This window comes from Lontra canadensis, unplaced genomic scaffold (assembly GCF_010015895.1).
Source record: "Lontra canadensis isolate GAN:19392208 unplaced genomic scaffold, GSC_riverotter_1.0 scaffold32, whole genome shotgun sequence".
Classification (NCBI taxonomy): Eukaryota; Metazoa; Chordata; class Mammalia; order Carnivora; family Mustelidae; genus Lontra; species Lontra canadensis.
Window position 1 is genome coordinate 20,125,813 of NW_022631026.1, and position 19,722 is coordinate 20,145,534.

The 19,722-nt window shown below is 48.3% G+C and overlaps 1 protein-coding gene across 1 annotated transcript; it reads right to left on the reverse strand.

The window, feature by feature from the left end:
- Positions 1-191: 191 nt before the first annotated feature.
- Positions 192-9,164, reverse strand: ADGRF3 (adhesion G protein-coupled receptor F3). The gene is made up of 13 exons (XM_032866994.1): positions 9,032-9,164; positions 7,977-8,037; positions 7,413-7,553; positions 6,767-6,940; positions 6,025-6,243; positions 5,298-5,507; positions 4,671-4,814; positions 4,305-4,501; positions 3,724-3,903; positions 1,391-2,779; positions 884-925; positions 733-795; positions 192-267 (listed from the first exon to the last, which is right to left on the reverse strand). Exons 1-13 carry the CDS (start codon positions 9,113-9,115, stop codon positions 208-210), a joined length of 2,964 nt encoding a protein of 987 aa, XP_032722885.1. The 5' UTR covers positions 9,116-9,164; the 3' UTR covers positions 192-207.
- Between the last annotated feature and the right edge of the window lie 10,558 nt (positions 9,165-19,722).

Below are 19,722 nucleotides of genomic sequence, written 5' to 3' on the forward strand. Positions count from 1 at the left end.
TCTGAGAAAGCAGTAGAAGATGCTAGGCCATCTGCTGTGGCCTCCACCTTCCCCATCCCATCCAGAAATGTCTATGCTGGGAAAGTTTGTTTTCCAGTCCTTGGGCCGGGACAATGACATGAAGAGGAGCCTTCTGAGCCAGGACACTGCTTGCTACCCTCGGCTTCACTCCGTGCTGCTCATGCTGCTCCCAGGAGGGCTTGCTTCTCACCTGGCATCTTCACTTCTTCCTTTGCTGTCTTCTGGGATGTAGGTTTCATATGTAGCCTAGGAAGGGGCAGAAAGGCCCAGTTGCAGGGTGATTACTATTATCATCATCATCAACTCTCCTTTGATGAGGTTGTACCCATCTTCACGTTCTCACCTGCCCTCCTGCCAGGCCCACAGTAATCCTAAGAACTTTGCTCTTGGCTACACCGACTCCCGGACTTACCGATCCCAGCTATTCCCTTCATATAGTAACCGGAGGCAGGCTTTCAGATGGAGAAGCCAGGGACAAAGAGAATCCCCAGGAGTCCAGGTTGGAATCAGGAGCCCGGGAACCTGACTCTAACTGCTCTGATGGGGCTCCTTTCTCCATGGTTGGGGAGTTTGAGCCCGGTACATCCTTAGTCTAAAAGAGAGCCCCAGCCTCCTCTCAGCTTCTAGCTGTGCCTCTTAGGAAGGCTGTGGAACAGCTGCTTGTAACTTGCTCTCAGTGAGAGAACTGAGGGTTTGAAGGCAGCAACTTACCAGGGAGATGGTTGACTTGGGAGGCGGGGTGCGGCAGAAGCGTTGGAGTAAGGCCTCTCGTATCTGCAGGTAACATGATGCTCCGGTTATGCCAGCCCAAGTCCTCACCTGGGCACCGCAAGTCAGACGGGGGCTGGGTGGGCAGACTCACCTTCTTGTCCATGAGGCAACCAAACAGCAAGATGAAGATACCCTAAGAAGAGAGATACGTGGATAAGTTAGTCAAGGAGGAAGGAATCAACCAAAACCAGCTCTTTCCCTCTCCTCTTCCCTCAGCCTCTGTCTCCCTAATTCATGTCCCGAGGCTTCCCATCTAGAGTTTTCTGCACATTCACATCATGTGGTGCATAAAATCTGTTTCAGATGCTTCTCTTACTGCTTTGGTGACAAAGGAGATATCAAAGTTTTGGGCGCTGACAATTCCCTGACCTCTCTGGCAAAACCAGACACTGTTTTACGGATAAGAAAACCAAAGCTCACAGAGGTCTGTCCAAAGTTCTCCAGATATTCAGGGGAGGAACTGGGGTCCACACCTAAGTCTTCTAAAATTCCTAAGACTGTTTCTTCTGCTCTGCCATGACACCTCCTTGAGAAAGGACTGGGAACGACTTAGACCATCTCAAAGGGCAACAAGCACAGCCACCACATAGTCACCCACCTGGGTGCTGTTGAGAATCGTGAAGATGTAGTGAGGAACTATGGAGACTTTCTCCAGCAGAGTGGCTAGGCCTAGCCCCCAGGTGAGGCCGAAGACGGGGGTGAGAATGAGCAGGGCTTTGGTCACCCCCAGAAGGGCATGGCGCTGCTCCACCGGGGGCCCCTCTGACAGCGAAGGTCTCAGGAGCTTCAGCACAGCCATGGTTAGTACCAGCCCATTCACACCCACGATGGCCAGCACTGGCCCCACGAAGGTGTAGAGCGCCCCTCCTTTCCCATTCAGCCAGCATGCCCCCTCCCCCAGGTATTGCCCTCGGGGTAGGTAGAGGCCCAGGGCGGCCCCTGCAAACCCTATTGGGCACATATAGCCGAGGACCACCATCAGGGAGAGTACTCGGCACTTGGACAGCTGACGGAAGACGAAAAGCAGCTGGTGGGCCAGCATCAGGGCCTGAGCCAGCATCCAGAAGAAGGTGGCCAGGTAAAGGAAGTGACAGAGGAAGGCAGCAGCCAGGCAGAGCGGGCTTCGGGGCCCGGGAGGAAGCAGTGGGGCTCCCAGGAAGCAGGTGTCTGCAGCCAAAAGGCAGAGCACCATGTTGAGCAGGGCCATGTGGCGTAAGTAGGCAACTTTGTTCTGTACCACGACTCTCCACACCAGCCTGTACACGCCCAGGCACACGAGCAGTGCCAGGATGGAGGCCCCCAAGCCCACCCGACTCAGCAGCTCCAGGGTGGGGTTTTCTGGAACAGTATTTTGGGACATGAGGATGGAGAAGGCAGTGAGGTGCCGGCAGATGCACTGAGTGGTGGGGCTGGCGTGGGCCGTCTGCACCTGGCACCCTTCATCTGACCAGCCCCCCTTGCCCTGGAAGAGACCGTGGTCCCAGAAGACACAGTGGGGAATGCGAGTGCTAGCTGTGTTCCCGAAGTCCACGATGACTTCTCCCTGGTTGAAGGCCTGGCCACCTGCCATGATGGAAATGGAGAGGACCAGCCCAGGAGTGGCATAGAGAGAGTCCCCCAGGCCTTGGCCATAGTTTGAGGGCAGAAGACGGTCCAGTTTCCGCAGCAGCAGGCTAGTAACACTGATGTTAGTTCCATTATGGCGCAGCGGGGCCAGTGAGCGCCTGGGAATGCGTGCCTGCAAGGGGGGCTGAGTGGAGAAGGAGGCTCTGTAGTCAGCAGGAAACGCAGGTCCAAGGAGCTGGGTCTGCAGCTGCACGTTCCGCAAGCTGAAGGAGAAGGGCTGACCCTGTGGGCACAGGTGGCACGCCAGGGTCTCCACAGCCATCAGGAGAGCTGAGCCCACCGAGGGCTTCTGGGCCTGGGCTGGGGCCCACAGAGAGTCGGTGTCCATGTCGAGGACCTTGTCTGTGGTTTTCAGCAGACCCTGTGACACCCAACAGAGCGATCCCAATGGAGAGCGGAGCCCTGGCCTCTAGAGCCCACAGCACTGGGCGAGGGGCACAGGGAACTCTAGGCCCCGAACCCACGTTTCCTAGTCCAGCAGAAGACCCAAGGGTGGAGAGCAAGGGGGATAGGAAGAGAGACCCATGAAGGAAGAGTTTCTGTCGGGGAAGGATGGGGAGCTGTTTAGCTCACTACTGGGATGGCTTCAAGTATGTGGTCTCCTGATGCAATCCAGACTCTCCACCTGACAGTCTTTCTCTCCCCTCTATCCCTTGGGTCACCCAGACCCTAAGGGGCCCCTTTCCAATTCCTTGACCCCTATAGGTCTATAAAGCTAAGAATGGTCCCCAGTAGTAGAGGGGATGGTGTTCTGAAGTAGAAGGCTACATGCACGTCCATCCACCCACATGGGATACACATTCCCAGAGGGGAAGAGTGTGTTGTGTCATTGTCCCTAGTTATTCTTTAGGAAGCCTCTTATTGGTCACCAACTGTTGCCCATAGTGAGAGCTGGGTTAGGTGAGTCTAGCCAAGCCAAGAGTGTTCTAGTATCTCCATGTAGGTATCGTGTGTGTGTGTGTGTGTGTGTGTGTGTGTGTGTGTGTGTGTTTTTCAGGGGGCGGGGTAGAGGGGCTTCTGGTGCAGGGTGCCTCTTCATGAATGCCTCTGAACTCACTTCTTCATACCCACTCCTGCCTTCACCGACCTCCCATGTGTTCCCAGCATCAGACCTTTTCCACGTTCCATGGCCTTAAAGACTGGTGTCCAAGGGGAGAGAAGGACTAGGGGAGCAGATACTCAGACTCTAGAAAGGTCTGCTGTCTGACAGCCCATGGTGATATCAGGGGGACAGAAGTGCCCAGAGGTAAAGAGCTTCAGGCCCCCACCACCCAGCTGGCCCCCACCACGGCTCAGAGAGCTCACCTGCAGGGCCCTGCGGGTAAGCTGTATTCTAGCATCCACCACCACCTGGGCCAGGAATGATATGGTGCCCAGCAGTGCCAACAAGTCAGAGGGAGAGCTCACCGCCGTCACCTGCTCCGACAGCCGTGCCAGGATCTGGGGCACCTCCACAGTAGGCTGGCCCTGGCCTGCCCATAGCAGCTGAGACAGACAAAACAGCAGGAATTCGGGAGGGGGGTGGGCAAGTCCTCATTAGGGAGGGGCCGTTCCTCCTCTATCCCAGTCTTTCCTCCCCATCCCCGCACCAGTCCCAAGGGAACAGGAAACCAAGATTGTGAGAGCCACATGGAAGGAAATGACACTTTCGTGGGACAGACACTTGGTGGGATTAAGATTGGAGAATAGCACATGCCCCACAATGAGAGCACTGGGCCCTCGCCGGCCCCTGCCACACTCCCTGGCTCTGCTAGGCTCCAGTTCAGAGAAGGTGAAGGACCTTCAGGCCGGCCTCAGGGGGAAAGGCTTCTGAAGTGAGGTCCTGAGTGAGAAAGGGGTAGGGCATGGAGGTTGAGGCGTGTGGGCAGCAGGGCCTGAAGCGTTACCCAGGCTCTGCGATGCAAGGCCAGGAGCTCTGCGTCTGTGCAGCTGCTATAAACGGGCTCCCAAATCCCATCCGGCCCACAGGTCCGCTTCACCACACCCGTCCTGTTTGCCGGGCATGGGGCCTGTGCCACGTGGCCAGCCTTGGTGACATTCCAGGCAATAGCTGAGGAGTCCCCTGGGCAGGTGGTGTCTCCATCTGCACAATGATATCGGGGAGGATTGGCAACCACAGTCCAGCCCCAGCCTTTCTGGGGCAGAAGAATGACCAGGCTCTGGAGACTGGCTGTGGGGCCCAGGGCAGGGTCGAGGAGCACCCAGGACAAGGAGGTGAGAGGTCAGCCGGCTGGATCCCAAGCCCCACATACCCTGGATGATGGTGACAGAGATGGGGACCATGAGAGGGGCCAGCCCTGGGCTCTGCAGCTCACAAGTGTAAGTGGTGTCCACCGCAGGGCAGCGCTGGACAGCCAGCACAAAGCACTGGGAGCCGGGCGCGCTGGCCGAGGAGGCTGCAAATGATGCGAGAGAGGGAACAGTTACTGCACCTGGAATAGACCTGGAACCCAGCAGGCCAAGAGAGGTCCTCTCAGTCTTTCTAGAAACTTCAGAAGCAGATGACACAGTGAGGGAGAGCTGAGTGGTACACGAGCATCAAACTACGGAGGCAAGGCTTGGATTTTGGTGAGGGACACCCGAGGGGTCTCTAACTAACCCCAGGACATGAAGCCAGGTTCCTCATTTGTAAAACAGGGTCTATCATCAAATGAACTTCACAGAGTATATTGCAAGAGTTCATTAAGATTGTGTGAAAACATTTTGCAAAGTTATCTACGCTCATGTGGTTATTGCTGGATCGATACAATTAGGTTTGCTCGTGGGGTAAAAACAGGGTTGGACTTGGACTCCGAACTCAGGTTGCACTGCAGCCTCTGCTTCCTGTGAACTGGAGAGCCAGCTGCACCTGTCCCCTGACCCCGACAGCCCCTCCGTACCTTTGCTGCCCTCTCCGGGACTCCAGGAAGCTGTGTAGGCCAGATGTGTGCGAGGGATGCAGCAGGTCAGCTGGAAGCCAGGGCAGGTGGCCCAGGAAATGGAGAGCTGGTCTGGAAGCCGAGCCACATCTGTTGCCTGCAGCGGCACCTCCACCACCTGGGACAGCTCCCACCTGAATCCCTGAGCCTCAAAGCAGCACAGGTACTCACCTGCGGATACACACCTGCTGCACCTCCCAGCTCCTGCAGGCCCCACCTGTGCCACAGAAGCTCTGCTGCTCCCGAAGCTACACCCGAGGTCTGCCTTCCCTGGGGCCTCTCAAGCCCAGCAACAGAGATCCCTGCCCCCGAAAGGATTTCTAGGAGGAAGAGGCCCGGAGAAGAGGCTCCTTTTTAAATAGCCTGGAGCCATGAATTCCAAGGTGAACCCCTTTCCTGCTAGGGGATGTCTTTCCTGAACCACCTGCCGCCACTGCAACATTTTGACATGAACACACTGTCTGTTCACTGCCGAGATTGACCCCCTACCTTCGGCATTCTCCTCTTGTGATTGTTCCCATCAGCGGGCCCCTTAGCTTTTGTTTCCCCAGAATGAATAAATGGACAGATGCAAAGGGAAAGGAAGGGGAGAGAGAAGCAGGAAGGAGAAGAGAGGGAGGAGGAGGAAGGCGAGGGGATCAGGGGAAGAGAAGGCTGAAGAGAAGGGGAAGACAGAGGAGCTAGCTACCTGCCCATCTATGGGAGACGTTGAAGATGCTGAGGACAGCCTGGCCCGGGCTGGAGGCCAGGGACACATGTGTCCCTGGCTGCAGGAGGATGGGGGTGGGGCTGCCCGCGGGCCGCAGGAACCAGTTAAGGTTTGTGGTCTCACGGCTCTTGACGAGGGTGAGGTTCAGAGTGGTGCCCGGCGTCCGCACCCAGGAGTTCGGGCTCAGCCTTCCGGGGGCTGCAGGGACGCAGGAGGCAGGGGCCCCTTGGAGCAGGAATTGTGGCCCTCTGCGGTTAAGCTCTCACTCTTTCCCCATCTTCGGGAGCCCATTCCTCCTCACTCCCTCCCCACAGCCCCCAGTACTCTGTCACTTTGTTTTGTCACTGGATGAGTGTGGCTGCTGCTGTCCAGTTGGAGAACTCTGTCTTAGGGAGCCAAACAGGGAAGCTTTGTGGCCCATGATTTTCCCTCCCTTAGGCAACCTGGGGCTGCTGGAGCCCCTTCCTGGCCCTCTAGGGTCAACAACAGTCACTCTAGCCCTTTCTCTCCTTGTCCATATGTCTCAGGAGCCCTACTGTTCATTAGTCTCACTACTCAGGTCCCAAGCTCAAGGCTGTGACCCCCCCCCACCCCAGGATAACTGGCAATTCTCCTGCCCGGTGGAGAAATCTGGGCTTGGGCCAGCTGGCAGAAATACAGGGGTCAGAGGGGAGAAAACACACTGGGGCTCATTGGTTTCCAAGTTCCCAACCCTCCTTACCAGGTGGCAGCAACTGGCAGTACCCGGCTTCAGTAGAGCCAAAGACCAGACAGCCGCAGGGCCTGTAGTTGTGGGTGGTCTGGCAGGGGCGGTGATGGGAGCAGACGCTGGTGTTCCACTGGTACCCAGACAGGCACGCACAATAGCTTTGCCCATCCCCGTGGACGTTACACTCTGCACCAGAGGGTGGGGACAAGAAGTGGACAGGCTGTGGGAGAGCGCCAGGTAGTCTGATGCCTGAGAGGTTCTAGGGCTGGCTGTCTGGAGCCATCCCAAAGTCACAAGGGCCTCAGCCATCAGGGACTGCCTCCTCAGATTGAAAAGCAGCAGAGGATTTCCTGCCGGGCCAAGTCATCAGGGGTGGGGCAGGTGGAGAAATCTGACCCACCACTGTCTGCCTCTTGGGCCTCTGCCAAAGTTTAGAAGATGGGGACATGGAACAGGAAGGGAAGGGTCTGTCTGGTGGGGAGGTGAGGAAGGAGCCTGCCCATGGAGGCCCTCCAGGAAATGGAAGGGGCTGGCAGCGGTCAGGGTGAGCTGGCTGCAGGAGACCTAGGAAGCCCGTGTCCCCTTCTCTCTGAGCCCCCATCCCCCACAAGTGGTGGACGGGCCACTGAGAGACAGGGCTCCGTAGAATCCCCCCTACCTGTCGTGAGGCTGAGGCCAGTGAGAGTTCTTGGGAAAGAGGAAGCCGAGGCAAGGGGGTGAGTCAGTGTCCTGGAGATTGCCAGTGGCCAGGACTGGTTTGATAAGGCCAGCTGTACATAGATCGAGGCCAGGACTGATTCTACAGGAGTAGAGGGGGGCAGCTGGAGAGGAGAGGCGGCAAAGCTATGGGCTGGTCCCCTTTTGCCTCCCATACCTGACTGGTCCCTGCCCAGACCCTAGGCAGATCCCACCTCCCACAGCCCAGCTAGGAGCTGACAAGACTTGAGAGAGCTGTAACCCTTCACTAGCCACGGTGCATTCACACACAACTCCATGTTACCCTCCCCCAAACCCTCATTTATAGATGAGGCTCTCCAAGGGGAATGATTTTCTCAAGGCCTCACAGCTAGAGAACTGGCCTCTGGATCTGTGTGTCCACCATGAGCAGCCATGAATCCAGTCTTCTGGGGGCCATCTTCAGCCTCATCCCCTGCTCGCTGTCCTCTCCCTTTGCCCTCCCTCCACTCCCTGCTTCCTCCTCCTGTCTACTCCATCCACTCACCACCTTCTCCACTCCTTTGGTCCAATGGCTGCCCCGATTCCCCTCCAGCCTGACTCTGTGCCTGGAACAGAGCACAGAGGAGAGACCTCTGAGAGGAGGCTGACCCCAAGTTTCTCCCAGAGACACCTTCTTCCTTAGGGGACTCAGGCCAGCCTGAGTAATTTGGCATGTCTCCATCTCTTTGAAGCTCTTCTTTCGCCTAGCTAGACCCAAGCAGGCACATCAGGAGAGGAACGCAAGCTTCCGGTAGGAGGCACCAGGGCTGAAGCCCAGAGGACTCCACCAGGGCCTGCAAATCCCACCTGAACCCAGAACCCGGCACACCCTACAGAGTCAACATGCTTTGCTTAATTCCTTCCTGAATTTACCTTCCCTGGGCCTCTAAGCTAATTGAAACGGCAGTGTCTGCAACGCCACTGGGGAGGGCTGGGCAGGGCTGGGCAGAGCCAGCTGGGGCCCAGCGGCTTGGGAAATTCTGTTTTCTCCATAGGAATTGCCACGAGGGTGAGCATAAGGCAGCATCTTCCCTTCGTCTCTCGTTCCTATAAATCATTTCCTCACTAACTCCCCCCTCTCTCAAAATTGTATATGAACATGCGTACTATCTAAAAACAGACACAGATATGGATATGGATAGAGATGCAGATGTCTTCCTGGGAGAAAACAGAGATCCCAAAGTGCTATCTCGACTTCGCTGTCTTCAGAGTCTCTCCTGTCCTCTATGCCCATGGTTCCCAACTCTGGAAAATTCTTCTTTTCTTTCCATTTTTAAATTGTTAGCTTGACTGGGAGAACCTTCATCCAAAGTGCAGCTGGCATCACTGGAGTTCACAGTGACTCGAAGAAACAAAAGCTCTCCCACTCCCTGGAAAACAAGACTGACCTCTCAGAGATTTTTATAAGAAACTGGCCTCTCTTTTTCTCTATTACTTCCTCTCCCTTCAGTCCTTGCTCCTCTACCTGTCCCTTCATCCACACCGGTTGCCTCTCAAGCTGACAGGCCCCTGTGTCAGCTCTGGAGACCTTCCCTGGGTCCTCGTCCCAGTCTTACTCACGGGTTGGGATACTTGCGCAACTGGAGACTCCACCGGGGGCAGAGTCATGGCCAGGAGTAGCACGGGGAGAGCTGCACAGACCATGGCTCAGGGAGGCAGTCCTCAAGAGTCCTGCGGTTGCTGCATGATGCAAATTCCCTCAGAGAAGGGCTGGCAAAGCTCAGCAGCGGGGATGGGAGGGGAGAGGGGACCGGAGCCAGCCGAATTTACAGAGGAAGTGCGATAGTCTGTGACTGAGTCACATGGGCATCCAGCTCCCCGTGGGGCCACCTGGAACCCATGGGCCCCAGTGAGAATGGTCTGCACGGCTTCCCCCTGGGGTCTGAACCAAGAACTCGGTGTACAGGAGAGGGCTTGAGGGTCCCAGGTCACAACGAGCAATGTGCCAGTAAGCCAGGGACGTGGGAAATCTGGATCATGGATCCCAGAGCCAATGCAGAAAAGACAAACATTAGGGCTGATTTCTGGCCTAGAATAATTTCTGGACTCTTAAATTTAACCAAGAACCTGGAAAAATGCTGGGAGAAATAGTTTTGAAGTGAGGATGTCTTTTCTAAATATGACACAAAACCCAGAAAGCAGAAAAAAAAATAAATTAGGCTGTCTAAAACGCTATAAATTGGGGAGGAAAAGCACATTGCAGTGAAAAGGTGAAAGACAACATGTTTGTAGCATGATGCTTGAGTAGAGGGCCAGCCTTAACGTAAGAGATTTTTATCTTACATCAGTAAGATAGAAAATATGCAAAAAATAGAAAAAGTCTCTTTACTGAAAAAGAATTATCAATAGTTTGACAAACATATAAAAAATCCACATTGAGGGGCGCCTGGGTGGCTCAGTTGTTAAGCATCTGCCTTTGGCTCAGGTCATGATCTCAGGGTCCTGGGATCGAGTCCCACACTGGGCTCCTTGCTTGGTGGGGAGCCTGCTTCTCACTTTCCCACTCCCCTAACTTGTGTTCCTTCTCTTGCTGTGTCTCTCTCTGTCAAAAAAAAAAAACAAAAAAAAACCAAAAAAAAAAACCACATTGAAATAAGAAAATAAAACTGAAATAAAAAAGAAAAAACAGACAAAAATAAGAAAACAAAAAAAGAAAAAAGTAAAAAAATGAAATAAAATATTCTGTCACCTACTAATTATCAAAAGACAAGATACTGATTATATTCATTGTTGAGAGAAGTGTAGTGATACATGCATACAAAAATGTGTGTACAAGGATGTTCAAGGCAGAGTTGTTCGTGATAGCAAATGAATTAAACAACCAAAATGTCCATTCAAAAGGGACATTTCCAAACAACTGAACATCGCTGTGGAAAAAAAGTGAGGTAACTCTATTTTGAGGTGAATCCCCATATATATGGCACAGTGTGAAGTGTGTATTATGCCATCTTTTACATTAAAAAAAGGGAATCTGTATTCAACATCTATGCTTTTTATACCTAGAATATTTCCGGGAAAACACCTCAGAACGTTGGCAACTGTTGCTTCTGGGGAAGGGGATTAAGGGTGCAGATGTGTCTGTTTGATAAATATCTTTTCTAAACATAGGTATGTATTTTCCCAATTAAAAGAAGGAAGAGTAGATTTAAACATGCACACACACACATACACACACACATGCATAAACACACACATGTGCATGCTCATACACACACACACACACACACACACACACACACACACAATCTAGGGTAAAAATCTAGCCCCAGTACATTTCTACTTTCCCCCACCTCCTCAACTGTCCCCTTGCTAGGATGGCTGCTAAGACATAGTGGACACACAGAGCAACGACATAATGGGAACAAAGACTTTGTTAATAATTGATTTCAGAAAACTTGAGAATGATAAAGAATTAGGTTTGAGAACGTGGAGGGGGGGATGCCAGCAGCATGTTGGGAACCGTCCACGGCAGCTGCAGGTGGTCTCAGAGGGGCTGGGGGATATGGGCCACCACCAGCTTCTGCCACAGTCTCCAGAGTGCATCAATCCAAGCCTAAGGTGGTCCTGGACGGGGCTCGACAGGGTCTTTCAAGGAGCAGGAACTACAGAAGAGAGAGGTGGAACTGTTTCTGTAATTGGAGAGAAGTTTCAAGCACTTTTGCTTGTACAAAAAATTACTGAGGAAAGATTGGACAGAAATGCTACAGGTTCTGGGAAGTGCCATTGACTTTAACTTCGGATTCCTCAGGGCTTCACACTGCCCACCAGACAGCCATAAGTGATATTTGTTTTAAATGATTCAGTGGATAAACGACACACGCCAAGGGGCGTCTGGGAGGCTCAGTGGGTTAAGCATCTGAAGCTTGATCTCAGCTCAGGTCTTCAGCTTAGGGTGGTGGGTTTGCCTGTGTGGGGGCTCCACACCCAGAGGAGTCTACTTAAAAAAAAAAAAAAGAAAGAAAGAAACACATCAAGACATTAATGGTGGTTGAAACTGAATGGTGGGATTTGGCATGTTTTTCTGTGTTCTGTATTTTTCAATGATTTTTCAATCATTCCATAATGGAAAAAAAGTTCTAATAAAAATATCAGATCTTGGGTGCCTTGGTGGCGCAGTTGCTTAAGTGATCTGCTCTTGATTTCATCTTAGTCCTGATCTGGGGAGGGGAGAGGTCCCTGCTCAGCGGGAAGTCTGCTTGAGATACTTTTCCTCTGTCCCTTCCCACCCTGCTTGCATGCACACACACTCTCTCTTAAATGAATAAATAGATCTTAAACAAAAACCAAAAACCAAATCTTTTAGTCTCAACTTCTTTCTTACAGATCAACCAAGTTCAGGGTCCTTCAGGTTGGCCCAGGCGTCCCCAGGTTGGCAGGAAGCACCTGGAGGTAGAATCAGGTCTCAGGCTTAGGGTGGGGTTCAGGCGAACAGGTCCTTAATTGCTGCCACTCTACTCCCAAGTCAAAGGTCAACCATGAGGCTATTGACCTCTGTAATGATGTTTGGAAACCAGTTAAGTTTCCACCCATGCGGGCAGCTTTTCTGGGCTCCTAGGTTGCACCCTGGGCAAAAGAAATTTCCTTTCCATTCCTTGGTGCTTTGAGCCCTCCAGGCCAAGTTGGCAGAGTCTTTGATAGCAAAGGTTTATAATCTGGGTTTCTCTCCTCTGTATCCAAACAGGTTATTTTAGGAGGTTTTACCTCTATTACTATGTAAACTACTAATAGATTACTAAAGAATAAATGTAGTTTAGACCTTTAGTCCATATGAATCCTAAATTCTTTCTCTTTCCACCTGATGGGGCATGACATTATTGGAAATATTAAATGATGGGTTGTTAGGTTGGGAAGGGACCTCACCTGAGATCCTGGGTCCAAGGATCCAGAAGGGGGTCCCGCAGGCCCAGCCAAGAGGCTCCTTGGCTTTGCACAGGATAGAAGTAAAATGAGAGCAAGAGGGAAGTGAAAGGAGTTCACTGAGTAGCTTGAGTGACGGAGAATAGCAGACCGTGTGTCTGGGAGACTGGGAAAGGAAAAGAGAGTTGGAGGGGGGCAGTTAGGGGTTGCTGAGGGTTAAGGATTTCCATTGGAAAGGGGTCCCGGATATGTGTTCCTTCAGGAATCCAGGATAGGATCCGACCAAAGGTCAGTGACCAGTGAATTATAGGTGCTATTTCGTTAACTGCTGTAGGTAGGGAACGTTGATGCCTACGTCAACTCAGGTTTGTTAGAAGCTAATGTTCTAGAACATGTTTGGTACCCGGCTCTTCTTAGCCATTGGCAGGTGTTTGGGGGCCAAGGATGGAACTCAGAGAATGCTTAACTCTCTTGCTTCCCCCTTGGAGTGGAAATGCAGCTTCTCTGGGTTTTACTCAGATGCCAAGTGAAATATAGAATGTGAGTAAATAGGGCCTAGCAGGAAAACAGCAGAAATGGAGCCTTTTCAGTTTCCCTGCCTCACTGTTATCTACTCCAGCTATGCCAGCTCTCTCAAATTATAAAAGAGGAAAAGGAGCTAGGAGGTCACACAGCTAGTGGATGGCAGAACCAAAGCTTAAGCCAGGTCTTCTGACTTTGAATCTAAGGAATTTAGATAAAGGAAATTAAGATAGATCCATTTAAATACAGAATCATAGGAACTTCTAGCCACAAAAATGCATTAAAGATAGTATGAGATAGCATTTGATCCCACAAAGAAGTTCTTCAAAAAGATCCCAGTTCTTCAAAAAGGCTTCTTTTCCTAAGGAGGAGAGGAAATGAATGTATATAAAAACAGGAGGGAGTAAGGAGAGTATGTGCCTAAGAATAAAGCAGTTCTTTCAAAGTCAGCTCATGAATACCTTACTTATCTAGATGTCCTTAAATCAGCAAATGTGACCACTGGGAACAAAAGCTGTGATCTACAAGGAAAAATACGAAATGTCTCATACAAATCACAAAAGGCTGCAAAATGGTAATATAACTCCACAAAGAAGAACAATTCTTTTTTCTGTGAGTGAACAACTACGTGTTAAGGTTTGAAAGGGGGAAAGTAATGGGGAAGCAGACACAAGCATCAACAAGGTTTAGGAAGGAACACAAGGAAGCAGACACAATGATCAACAAGGTTCAACAACTCTTGATCTGGGGATCAAGAGGAGCTTCATTACTGGAAGAGCTGACAGAGAGAAGGTGGTTTGGACCTCAGCCAGATGCATTTCCCAATACATCTTCCCTGAGCTAAATTTACCTAGCTAGTTCCTGACATAGCCACGCATCTCCGGGTCTCTCTTGTAGGGACAGGGTTGCTCAGGAGGAGTCTGAATGACTGGCCATTCCCAAAGAGTGAGCATCGAGAGCTTATTCTGCATTCTTACCAAGCAGTGAAATCACTTTTTGCTTGGGAAGAGGTAGAGGGGACAAAGACTATCTATACTTCTGGGGAGGAGACATTCCCTCCCCTTGGTGGAAATGTGAGAAGAAAAGAGTAAACATTCCATGCCAACACCATGCAAGATTATAACAAGATTTATTTCAATATTCTAGTGAAAGAGAAAACTGGAAAACTTCATTTAACTAATGACAATATATACAAATGAGTAGATTTTATAAAATCAGTAAACCCAGAAAATCTGTTCCAACACCTTGCTACACACCTTAGGGTAATTGTGTGTCAAGAACAAAAAAATGGTACGTACTTGTTCTGGAAGCCTGATGTTACCGCTTCTATCCCACTTATCTTCTGACTCACTTCCTAGAACTTCCCTCCACCCATAATCCCAGGTTTACCATGGAAGTAGTCACTTTGTACAGTCATGCTACTGTTTCCCGACTACAGTCAATGAGGACACACCTAATGCGTTGGAACATTACTCTCTTCTGAGATATTCTGGGAGCCCTGAGCTGGTGAGAGCCCGAGCTTGGACCCGCAACACGTAAATCTCAGCAGTTACTGGTTTTCAGTCATTTGGACTGGGGAAACGGTCTGTGCTCAAAGGAAGAGTAAGGCTAACGTGTGGACAGAAATGGAAAGAAACAAGAAGAGAGCCCACTGCTTTAACTTCAATTTATTCTTGAAGCTCCTTTGCACTCCTGATCTTGAGTTCCATCAGGGACCCCCCCCCCCCCGCCCCCAGCTTCTTTTAATTATTTCCCTTCTTGCTTGAGCTAGTTAGAGCAGGTTTCTGTTATTTCCAGCTGAAGGAATGTGTAGGACACATGCTCAGAAAAGCCAAGGAAGCTGCGAGGACGGAAAAGTGGTCATTATATCAAGTGACAGGAGTAAAGAACCTTGTGATTCAAGACACCCACTTCATCTTTCTAGAGACCTTGCTTTTTACACCAATACAATGAAGGAGTTGAATTACGTGATCACAGTAGCACAGCTGACCCTTGAAAAACAGAGGTTTGAACTGCGTGGGTCCACTTACATGCAATCTTTTTTCAAAACAGTACAGTGTTATAAATGCATTTTTTTTCTTTAAGATTTTCTTTTCTTCCTTTTTTTTTTTGAAGTAGTTGACACATGATATTATCTTAGTCTCAGGTGTACAACATAGTGGTTCCACAACTGTGTACCTTATGCCAAGCTCACACAAGTGTAGCCGTCATCTGGCACCATACAATGCTATTACAATACCATTGACTAGGTTCCCTACGCTGTATCTTTTATTCCTGTGTCTTATTCATTCCATACCTGGAAGCCTGCACCTTCCACTTCCTGTCACCCCTTTTGCCCATCCCCCTCCACTCTCTTATGATCTTCTTAACATTTTGTTTTCTCTAAGTTACTTTATTGTAAGAATGCAGCATATAATACATGTAACACACAAAGTACATGATAACAAACTGCTTATGTTATCAGTAAGGTTTCCAGCCACCACTCAGCTATTAGTGGTTGTTTATGAGGAGGTCAAAAGGATTATATACAGAGTTTTGACTGTGCTGGAGTTAGCACCCCAAACCCTCAAGTTGTTCAAGGATCAACTAACTGTGCTTTAAAAAATCTTGTTCCAATTCCTTCTGGCCCTCCTGGTTTCTAATGCAAAATCCATAGTTATTGTTCCCTGGTAAGTAATGTGTCATTTCCATGGCTGCTTTAAAGTTTTTTTCCCTTCATTTTGAAACTGTTATGATGTGGCATGGCTGGGTTTTTTTTTTAAAGGCTTATCCTGTTTTGGATTCACTGAGCTGTTTGCATATGTAGCTTTATGTAATCCATCAAATTTGAGCATTTCAACCATTATTTCTTCAAGTATTTTTTCTGTACCACATTCTTTCTCCTCTCTTTCTTGGACTCTAATGACAAATATTAGACTTTTTTCCCCCCTGTATTATTTTTTTCATAGACCCCTGTATCTTTGTTCAGTTTTTCAATTCTTTTTCTTTCTCTGTTGCAAATAACAGATGTGATTATGTTAAGGATCTTGAGATAGGAAGTTTATACTGGATTATCTAGGTGGGCCCAAAGTAATCACAAGCATCCTTATAAAAGGAAGACAGGACTGTGGGGGACAAAAAAGATCTACAACAGAAGCTGTGTTTGGGGTGATGTGCTTTGAAACTGAAGAAAGGGACCATGAGCCAAGAATGAAGGTAGCCTCTAGAAGCTGGAAGAAGGGGGCGCCTGGGTGGCTCAGTGGGTTAAGGCCTCTACCTTCAGCTCAGGTCATGGTCTCAGGATCCTGGATCAAGCCCCTCATTGGGCTCTCTGCTCAGCAGGGAGCCTGCTTCCTCCTCTCTCTCTGTCTGTCTCTGCCTACTTGTGATCTCTCTCTCTGTCAAATAAATAAATAAAATCTTAAAAAAAAAAAAAAAGAAAAAGCCGGAAGAGACAAGGAAATGGATTCTTCTCCTGAGCCTCTAAAAGAAATGCAGCCCTGCCGACATCTTTATCTTAACCCTGTAAGATTCACTTCTGATGTCTGATCCTCATGACTGTAAGATATGACATTCGTTTTGTTTTAAATCACTATATTTGTAGTAATTTGTTATAAAAGTAATATGAAACAAATAGAATCCATGCAGTAACTTAAAAAAAATTCTTTTTGATTACTGTTATTACGATTTGGATCTTTCTGTTTTCTGTTTCTTCACCGAGACTTCATCCTCTGATTCGTTTCAGGAATATTCATACTTACGACACTTTTATAATAATTGCTTTAATGTCTTTTTTTTTTTTCAAGATAATTCTAACATCTGTGTCATTTCAGTATTGCTGTCTGTTCATTGTTTTTTTTTCCCATGTGAGTTGAGATTTCCCTTTTTTTTTTTTTAATATGCCAAGTAATTTTGGATTGTATCTGGACATTTGATATTATGTTGTTTAAATCCAATGGAAAATGTTGATATTTTTGTGTTGCAGGGATTGACCTGGTTGATTAGGGTCATGAGATCTGACCGACCACGTGTGGATTGTATTTTTAACATCAGTTCCCTTTCCAAAAGTCTTAAGTGCTATTCAGATCTGCTGCATACACGCCCCCAGTGGCCAGTATGGGCACTGGTGATGGTCTGTCTCACTGTAGTTCTAAGTGTATGGTGGTATGCTATTTTAGGGTCAGATTCAGACATGCATAACAGGGGATGATTCCAGGATTTCATAAAACTCAATGGGGTTGTCTTCTTGAACTCTTTATCTCTCAAGTCACTCAAATTACTCTGGAATAATACTTTTGTCAAGGTCCCAGTCATACAGCACACTTAACCCCTGTCTCTATTGCACGTGTTTTAAACACAATTTTAAGTGCATTACAGAAGGCTTATGACAGAGATTTCCTTAATACACTCTTCTCAAAGTAGCATGCACATATCTCTTATAACCATCATTAGTACTTTTTTTCCTTTTTTTAGAGGGTGGTAGGGGCAGAGGGAGAGGGAGAGATAAAGTCTTAAGAGGCTCCAGGTTTAGCGCCAAGCCCCATGTGGCGTTTAATCTCACAACCCTGAGATTGTGACCTGAGCCAAAATCAAGAGTCAGATGTTTAACCCACTGAGACAATCAGGCACCCCTTTATTACATTTGTTTAAAAAATTCTCTAGGGGGGCCTGGGTGGCTAAGTGGGTTAAGCCTCTGCCTTTGGCTCAGGTCATGATCCCAGGGTCCTGGGATTGAGCCCCGCATCGGGCTCTCTGTTCAGCAGGGAGCCTGCTTCCCCCTCCCTCTCTGCCTGCCTCTCTGCCTACTTGTGATCTCTGCCTCTTGGTTAAATAAGCAAATGAAATCTTAAAAAAAAAAAAAGATTTTTATTTATCTATTTGACAGAGAGAGAGAGAGAGCGCTCAAGCAGGGGGAGCAGCAGGAAGAGGGAGAAGCAGGCTCCCTGCTGAGCAGGGATCTTGATGTGGTACTCAATCCCAGGACCCTAGGATCATGACCTGAGCTGAAGGCAGACACTCAACCAACTGAGCCACCCAGATGCCCCATATCCATTACCTTTAAAAAGACTGCTTTGTTTGTAGCAGATGGATGGCACTCTTACACTGTTACTACATATGTTTCTAAACCCTTCTCCAGATGCATTACAGAAGAACTAAGTATCCTTAGAACACTTAATAATATCTTTTACATGGGCACCTGGGTTGGCTCAGTCAGTTAAGCCTCTGCCTTTGGCTCAGGTCATGATCTCAGGGTCCTGGGATCGAGCCCCTTGTTGGGCTCGCTGCACGTTGGAGAGTCAGCTTCTCCCTCTCCCTCTGCTCCACCCCCAGCTCATTCTCTCTCTCTCTTAAATAAATAAAATCTTTAAAATAAAACATCCTTTACAGGATAAAATCCAACCTCCTCAAGTCTAACTGATGTAATGAGATGGGTAGAGGCCATTTGATGGGTCATAATTGCCAATAGGAAGTGAACTGGTCACTTCCTGACCTGATAATACTCAGGTCAAATAAAAATGAGGCTGAGTACCATGCTGTCTCCTTCAGTGTGGGGCAGGATTAGTTTGGACCTTTATCTCACACCTAAAGAATAAGTCCCACCAAATAGGATTTTGCATTCAATTAAAATTCCCCTGTGTTAGGGTGACAAGGATATATCAAAAATATAAAAGCAAGAAAATAATTTATTTCAAAAAAACCTTTGATATTAGTTTATTAGAGCAATGCAGGCTTGTTGAAAAAAATTAAGATAACTAAAGACAATGTATAATTTAGAAACTGAAAGTACTCACTGCTCTTTTTCTGGTCATGAAATGAACCAAGCTGTATACTTTGCTTTTGAGTTATTTACTTTAAAAGTGTTACGTTTCCTGTTATTGTTTCTAAATATGAAATGTCCACAACTTTCATGCTGCTCTCTCACACACAGAAGAAATATACAAAGAAGTTGATTTTTACTTAATGTAGTTCTCAGATTGTTTTTTCTTGAGTCTGTGAATTTTAAACAAATTTTAGAAAAGACATTTATTGAAGAATGGCCCAAGAAGTGGAAGTAACCTACCATACAAAAATAGTAGAATTAATAAACAAATTATAGATAGTTTTACAATGTACTACCATACTTTATTATTTATTTATTTTTAAAAATTAAACAATATTTATTTATTTATTTGAGAGAGCGAGAGCACGAGCAGTGGGGAGGAGGAGAGAGAGAAGCAGACTCCCTGCTGAGCACAGGAGCCCGACAAGGGGCTTGATCCCAGGACCTGGGATCTTAACCTGAGTCAAAGGCAGATGCTTAACTGACTGAGCCACCCGGGCACCCCCACCATACCTTAAAGCCAGGCAGATATTAAAATGAATGAACTAGATCTATATGTATGGATGTGAATCAACCTCAAAACAATGTTAAATCTAAACAATGTTGTAAATGGTTAGGAACAGTGGGATACCATCAAGTACACGCACATACCACCACACTGAATCTGGATGTGAACACATGTAATGAAAGTTTAAAATATGAATAGGAATGATAACCTCAAGATAGTGGCTACCTCTGGGGATAAAATGGAAAGAGATAGTAAAGATCTAGAGCTTCAGCTGAAACAAAAAAGAAACAAAAGTCCTGAAACATGGGTGGCAAAAGATTAACATCTGTTAATTTGCGGTGCTGTGTGGATCGCAAGTATGTTACTTTCTATGTGTTATAGTTAAAATGGATGATGATGATGATGATGATCATGGACAGAGAGATGAGGAAACCTTCCTTCCTTTGACTGTTAAGAGAATATTTGGGGGCATCTGGGTGGCTGAGTTAAGTGTCTGACTCTTGATCTCAGCTCAGGTCTTGATCTCAGCATCTTGATCTCGGGGTCATGAGTTCAGGCCATATG

Bases quoted from the DNA above. Each gene is read 5' to 3' on its own strand.
- ADGRF3 (XM_032866994.1), bottom strand. From the start codon at position 9,115: ATGGTCTGTGCAGCTCTCCCCGTGCTACTCCTGGCCATGACTCTGCCC. The intron at 4,502-4,670 runs GTATGTGGGGCT...ATCATTGTGCAG, and splicing joins CTCTGTCACCATCATCCAGG to ATGGAGACACCACCTGCCCA. The intron at 926-1,390 runs GTGGGTGACTAT...CTCTCTTCTTAG, and splicing joins CGATTCTCAACAGCACCCAG to GGTATCTTCATCTTGCTGTT.